The sequence below is a fragment of the Maylandia zebra genome, linkage group LG9 (assembly GCF_041146795.1).
Source record: "Maylandia zebra isolate NMK-2024a linkage group LG9, Mzebra_GT3a, whole genome shotgun sequence".
NCBI classification, from domain to species: domain Eukaryota; kingdom Metazoa; phylum Chordata; class Actinopteri; order Cichliformes; family Cichlidae; genus Maylandia; species Maylandia zebra.
In genome coordinates, this window is record NC_135175.1 from 5,145,476 (window position 1) to 5,152,766 (window position 7,291).

Consider the following 7,291-nt stretch of genomic DNA (forward strand, 5'->3'; position numbering starts at 1 on the left):
TTTAAAGTGAAACAACACAAAACACTGCAAACCACAACACAATTAAATATAAATTATAATATGAAAACAAAAAGAAGATGCACATACTTATGGAGTTAAATCAGGACCATAATGTTTGTGTAGTTGAAAGAAAAATTTGAAATCGAAAATATGTAAACTGAAAGCAAAAGTCACATTTTTAGAGTGAACTTTGAAAAAGAAAGAGTTGGATTTAAAATAATATCAAACGTTTTGAATATTTGTATTAGCTGAAAACCCAATGGTTCTTTTATCTATAATTTCTCTGAGTAAACTTTATTTAAAAATTTTCAGTAATCATTTTTTTCATTATTATTATTTTTAAAAAATCTATTCAGTCTCAGATTACATTTTTTCAGATTCAGATCTTTTAAATTAATGTACAAAAAAAAATTCTTCAGGTTCGGATTTTTCTCTCAGCTTCAATTTTTTTTTTTCACTTTCAGATCTCTATTTTTCAGTTACAGACTTTTGGCCCTGTTTTGGCCTGGTGGGCGTGGCTACACAGAAAGGGGCGGGGAATCATGAGTGACAGCAGACCGCTGCAGGCTCAAGATGGTCCATTTTTTCATGTTGCCTTCAGGAAACCTGGGAATGACCATAATTTATCAAACACCTCCTGCACTGTATTATTTGATAATGTTTAGAAAACATGTCATGCATAACTGCTAAAACTCAGTTACTAAAGCTCTTTCAAGCAGTAATGTGTACAAATTACGCTGTAACTGATCAATTATGAGACGTTTTCCCAGCCACTACGTGAGAAGTGGTCATTTCCCATGCTCTCAAAGTAGCGCGCATTGTATCGAGTGGGGGCTGCCTGTTAACTTGTCCCTCAGTGAACGATGGCGTCGTCTTCCAACAACACTGCTGGCGCGAACAATCAGGTGAGTGTTTAAGTTTGGAACAATTACACTGCAGTCTGTGAATACTACGAATTTAAGACGTGGCTATTGTTACGGTTAATTTTTCGGCTATTCTGTTTTTTTATTTTATAACGTTTTTTTGCTGAAATGCTAGCTCAACAGAAACACCTCGCTATCATTTTTGGCTGAAACTTACGTCCTAGTTGATCTGTAAGCTTGGAGAACAACAAAGTTAGTGAAGTAACGTAAAATTCTTTGTATTTAATTTAGGAGCAGCTAAAAAGAGAGATGCTTCAGCGACTACTGCATAAAGTTTCCCAGGTCATGCACAGACAACCCCTCGATGTGGACTATTTGCAGTTTGTTATTGACCATGAGATGGTCCTTTTAAGATCTTTGTCCGATCAGGTTGAGATCCCTCAAAGTATTATAAATGCTCTGATAGAGCTGTGAACTGTGCTCAGTATGGAGGACGTCAATGAACAAACCCCCTCTCAGATGTCAGTGTCAGAAGGAAAGCTGGGACGTCCAAATTACAATGTATCGCCTGTACAGCTCCAGATACTGACAGAAATGTTCTTATCAATCACCCAAATTGCCAAACTTCTTGGAATATCTGAGGACAGTGAAACGTCATTTGCATGAATATGGCATTTCCATAAAGCAGTGCTACAGTACAACAAGTGATGAAGAGCTGGACAATTTAGTAAGATCTATAAAGACAAGAACACCTCATGTTGGATACAGGATGATGAAAGGGATGCTTCAAGCCATGGGCCACCATGTACAGTGGAAGAGAGTGTACTCGTCGATGCACCGTGTGGACTCTGCTGGTATTTTCTCAAGAATGACAAGGCTGGGATTTGTGGTCCAAAGGACATATTCAGTGCAAGGTCCTCTTTACTTGATGCATATAGACACAAACCATAAACTAATAAGGTAGGATGAAGTCTGACAATACTGCTAAATACTGAATTATGTTTTATACCTGTTAATGCCCTAGTTGCTGTTTTTTGTTGTTCTTTTTACAGATTTGGCCTGGTGATATTCGGAGGGATAGATAGGTACTCAAGAAAGGTGTTTTTTCACTTTCAAAATTGAGCTGAATGAGATGTTAATTGAAAAGTGAAATACTTGTGTTTCGGTCTACCATAAAACTTACCATATACTGTAATATAGAGATCCTCCTGTAGAACAAAATGTTCCTAATCTGTTTATGTTTGTCAGTATTTGGTGACTATAAATGCTTGGTAAACTAATTCTTCAAGTTGCTAAAAGGATCTTTTTTTTTTACCCTTTGCAATTTGGGTGAATAGTTGATTACAAGTACTGCTACATCTCATGGCAGCTTGCTACCTTGGGAATTATGTAGCCTGCTCTTTTTCTTGTACTTATAAATATAAAATAAATGTACCAAGCTACAATACCTGATAAACATGTTTCTATCTTTAATTATAGTAACTTGACCAAGTTTCCACTTAATGATATTTACATCTCTAGATCATGTACCTGGGTGCTGCTGCCAACAACAGAGCATCAACTGCACTTGCTTTCTTCTTGGAGGCTGTACAAAAGTATGGCTTTCCATTGAGGTAAAATCTACACAAAATACATTTTAACAATGATTGTGCAAATGTGTAAATATGATCCGCCCCCCCCTTGATTAGCAGTGTAATTATTTTGACATGCAATATGTAAACTGTAGCCTATATGATCAGTTGTTTATAAATCCCCATACACTTGTTTAAATGGTTCAAACATTTAGAGTTCTTGAAAGGTGTGCTTATACAGAGCTGCACATTGTTGAATGACCAAAACAATAAACTTATAATAACCAGTCTAAAGTAAAATTATATTAAAATTTAAAACAAATTGTACTGTCGATGTTTAATTTTGTTTCAGAGTTCGAGGGGATCAAGGGGTGGAAAATGTTGGAATAGCAAGATGCATGTTCACCATCCGGGGCTGTGGAAGAGGAAGCTTTCTGTCAGGCAAGAGTGTTCACAACCAAAGGTATGTGTAGTATTTGTATAAATGTCCCATGGAAATAAGAAAAATGTTCTTATATATATTTTTCAATTCAGTGAATTTCTGGGTAAAATTCTGAAAACGTTGCCATATTTTGATGTTGAACAGAATAGAGCGCTTGTGGCGAGATGTGTGGATGGCTGTTTCAAGCGTGCACTATGAAACCCTTCACAACCTCGAGGATGAAGGCCTTCTGGATCCAACTGATGGTGTCCACATGTTTTGTGCCCAACATACATTTCTTCCACGTCTGCAGAGGGATCTGGATGTCTTTAGACAGGGTTGGGATAACCACCCTCTAAGGACAGAGAGGAATCTGTCCTCACAACAACTGTGGACACTGGGACTCCACCAGAATCCAGTTGATACTCCAGACACAGTGGAGGTACTAAAACAGATCTAAATTATACAATCCCTCTTTAATCAAGTTTCAAAAAGTGCACTGTCACAGCAGACTATCAGCTTTAAGTTGAGGGTATTTGCATCCAAATCAGTTAAAAGTTGTAGGAGTTACAACAGTCTGCATGTGTACACCCCACTTGTTAAGTTACCAAAAGTAATGAGACAGAACATTAATCATAACTGAAACTGGATCGCAGAGACTTCAGCAGATGTTGGGCTTCATACCTGCTGATGCTCTGTCAGGTAGGGCTGGGCCATATTATACCGTTCACGGTAATACCGGTATAATGTTAGGCAACGATAGGAAAATGAAATATCGCGATAGAATGGGAGTAAAGCGCGCATGCGCAGTGCCTTTGTTTTCATACGCACATGGCCGATTGTTGAGTGAAACAGATGAACCAGAATTGGTTTGTAAAAATGGTGCAACTTCAGCGATGTGGAACTGGTTTGGTGTTTGTCCGTCAGATACACAACAAAGCACATTTTTTTGCAGAACATGCAAGCGGCCGTTGTTATTGTCATATTTGTCGGACTAAGACGCTCTTAAATCTGGGCGTAATCTGGGTCCTAAACTCCGTATACTTCAGGTCAAACAACACTGCAGCATCACTTAGAGTTAAAATGTCACGGGAGTGGAACGGACTCAGGCGCAGACTGAGGTAGCACAGTTCAACGACACTTTATTAATCACACTGGTGCACTATATACACGTGAAGGGGGGGGAAACACCAGGGTCCCGGGGATCACTTGGCTGGGGAGACACACTTCTTCGCACTCGCTCTGCTCCTCGTCCAAACAGTCTCCACACAAGCAGCTCAGCTCACTCTCCTACTCACGGGGTCCAGGGGTCACAAAAGGGCTGATCCAGGTAAACCTGTTTACACAGACGAGGGTAAGTCGAAGGCAAACACGGGAACAGTAGAATCGCAAGGAAGCCAGGCAATACTAACAAGAGTTACTCAATATTCCAGCGACGAACAGCTCAGAGCCCCAGCCTTAAGAGCCAGAGAACTGCAATCCACTCGAGATCAGCTGCAGGTGCGTGGGCCAAGGGCAGGAGCCCAATCAGAGCTCCGCCCAGGCAGACAGGTAGGAGAGACAGAGTGAGAGAAAAACAACAAACACTTGTGGCCACACTGGGCTGGCCGGGGAGGCACAGGGACCATGACATAAAAACTGTCTAAATTCTTTCATCTTTAATAAAACGATCAGCATTGCTGCTTTACCAGGGGTAACTATAAAGTTTAACTTCCAGGCATCCATGAAAACAAAAGTTATTACATTTAATGGAGTTAGAAGTTAGCAGGAAGCTAGCGGAAGTTAGCTCGCTAGTTTCGCTAGTTACCTAAGCATGATATAGCACGTTCTGACAGAGAGATTTCTGAAAAAAATCAAACGTACAGCTCTGCTATCACTTCCAACATAAATGAAGACAGGAAACTAAACAGCAGTGACGTTTGTAGGGTTACTGAAGTTGGGCTAGCTGGTATATAATGATGTGCTACGTGATCGCTAGCGACACAGCTATGTTAGCATAACATAAACAGTGAAGCTGGAGGACGAACACTAACACTTTTCCACTTATAAAAGTTAACGTGAAGGTTCTTCATGGTTAGAGACAAATGCAATCGCATGGCAGGATACTGTAAACGGACCAAACTTCAGTCAGGAGAACAACTGAGATAATCCATCCACAATACGAGGTTAGTCATTAATATACTGCAACAACATGGGAATAGAGCAGCTACCAGAGAATTCAACATTAATGAATCAGAATCAGAATACTTTATTGATCCCTGGGGGAAATTATTTTTTGTTACAGTGCTCCATTTTAAACCAATGGTTTAAAATGTACCATTTGAATCAATGGTACAGAAGTGGAGGAAGCAAGAAGAATGAGTTTAATAAAGTTTGATTTATCTGACTGCTTTGTTTCGCTTAATGTGCCTTATAATCCCGTGCACCTTATAGTCCGAAAAATGCGTACTGCACACTGCAGTTTAATGTTGCAAAGCACCTCTTTTTAACTTCAGTGGATATTATACATGTTATGCTCAGGATATGTCAGCCCATTTCTACTGGAAATGCCTTTTGGTTAAACTTTCAGCAAGGAATTTGCATTTGCACTGTTACATTTTTATAAAGCTTTAATGTACATAAAAACCAGCTTCTTGTTTAAGTGAAAATAAATGGAAGGTTGTCTTTTTGCGCTAGTAATGTTGTGGAGTTGTATTTTGTCTCGCATCAATTATATCGTCGGTTATATCGTTATCGCAAATTTTCAAATATATATCGTGATAAATATTTTTGGCCATATCGCCCTGCTCTACTGTCAGGCCTCTACTGCAACTGTCTTCACTTCCAGCTATTATTGAGGCATTTGCCCTTCAATTTTGTCTTCAGCAATGAAACACTGCTCCGTCAGATGCAGGTCAAGTGGTTGACGTGGCCACTGCATAACATTCCACTTCTTTTAACTATTTGTTTTTTTTCTGCAGAATGCTTTAAGTGATTGTCCATCTGGACCATCAAGTGCTGCCTCATGAGTTTCGAAGCATTTGGCTGAATATGAGCAGATATATTGCCCAAAACACTTCAAAATTTATCCTGCTGTTTTTGTCAGGAGTTGCTTCACTAAATACAAGAATATCACATCCCTGGCCATGGAACATCAGAGAAGCCAATTGTTCCATTACTTTTGGTCCCTTAAGTGGAAGGCACATATGAAAACAGTTCAAATACCTCAGTTATAGCCAATCGTGTTAGTTTCATTTCAAATCCATTGCGTGGCATATAGAGCCAAAAGTAGAATTCCCATGTTCCAATATTTATGGAGCTGACTGTTTGTCTTGAATTTCCCAACACTGTTTTTGAATTGTCATTTGAAATATCTTTTTTTTTTTAAATCATCACAGGAAATCGAGGATGCGTACTTGGATGTCAACTCTATTGGTGAGCTGGATGGGAGCAATCCTGGAGTAATTCTTCCATCTGTTGAATGTCCTCTATCTGAGGAGGACATGGCAAGACTAAGAGACACTGTCAATGTAACAAGGCCCTCTCAGTCACATGGCCGAGACATTTATTTGGATGTACTTAACTTTGTACTAACTCACCGTTCCTAGGCGGCAACATTTTTATTTTGAATTTTCAACCCAGAGAAGGTTCATGAATAGCTCAGGCCTTTATTTGATGTGATATACATGTAAAATGAACCTGCCAGGAAATTTTTATGTGAACACTCAAACATCACATTACAAACAATTTTTTTTGTCTCTGGCACATTTTTCAACAGTAAACCTGTATGTTTTTGTGTGCTTCATGCCACTCATTAAAGAACTCTGGCTGTCAGTCTCCAACTTTGAAATGTGCTTCCTGAACATTAAATGGAAGGAGCAGCATTTTGAGTTACACCTCAAAACTATTGATAGACAATGCTATGCTTTACACATTGTTAAATTCCTGGCCAAGATGAAAAGCCTCCAGCAGAACCATTCTGAATTGACTATAGGACTTCATATGTTTCACAGGCAGGACAATGGTCTTAGCACAGGATAGCAGATGCTGTGATTTCCAAAGTCAGCTTCACAATTGTGATTAAATTTTACCACCACAGCAAAGTCCTTCTTTTCTGAGGGGAGGAGAGCAACATGGCCTTGACCGGTGATCCATTGCAGAAACCTGGCAGGTGTGAGAGATCTTGGGCCATCTTCGTCAGCTACATGTTCTTGACCTTCTGTTAGGATAAGAGTGAATTTTAAGACGTTTTGAAGAACCCTGGCCTTTTGGACAAAACAAATATCTAAATATTTGAATTCGATACAAGTGTAACTTTTGTCACAAAAACCTTAGAATATAATTTTGGAATGTGACAACTATAAACTAGACAAAAATAACTATTTACCTTCTGACTCATAAAGCAAGTCCTGAATGAAGTTAACCAGGTCCCCGCCAGCGGAGCCCGGAACCAGATA

General features: G+C 39.3%; 1 protein-coding gene across 2 annotated transcripts; it reads left to right on the forward strand.

Annotated features, from left to right (window-relative positions):
* The first annotated feature begins 383 nt into the window (after positions 1–383).
* Positions 384–6,671, forward strand: LOC143420221 (uncharacterized). 2 transcript variants are annotated; one of them, XM_076887900.1, is made up of 8 exons: positions 384–905; positions 1,155–1,823; positions 1,916–1,948; positions 2,385–2,476; positions 2,787–2,897; positions 3,021–3,297; positions 4,289–4,406; positions 6,233–6,671. In XM_076887900.1, the coding sequence occupies exons 4-8, from the start codon at positions 2,388–2,390 to the stop codon at positions 6,271–6,273; spliced, it is 636 nt and encodes a 211-aa protein (XP_076744015.1). In that variant the 5' UTR covers positions 384–905; positions 1,155–1,823; positions 1,916–1,948; positions 2,385–2,387; the 3' UTR covers positions 6,274–6,671. The 2 variants fall into 2 exon arrangements, with proteins under 2 accessions (XP_076744015.1, XP_076744014.1); XM_076887899.1 differs by lacking the exon at positions 4,289–4,406.
* The last annotated feature ends 620 nt before the right edge of the window (positions 6,672–7,291 follow it).

What these genes read in the sequence shown, in the direction of transcription:
- LOC143420221 (XM_076887899.1), top strand. Translation starts at nt 2,388, where the DNA reads ATGTACCTGGGTGCTGCTGCCAACAACAGAGCATCAACTGCACTTGCT. An exon ending in AAGAGTGTTCACAACCAAAG is followed by an intron (nt 2,898 to 3,020) that starts GTATGTGTAGTA and finishes GATGTTGAACAG; the next exon opens with AATAGAGCGCTTGTGGCGAG. An exon ending in ATACTCCAGACACAGTGGAG is followed by an intron (nt 3,298 to 6,232) that starts GTACTAAAACAG and finishes AAATCATCACAG; the next exon opens with GAAATCGAGGATGCGTACTT.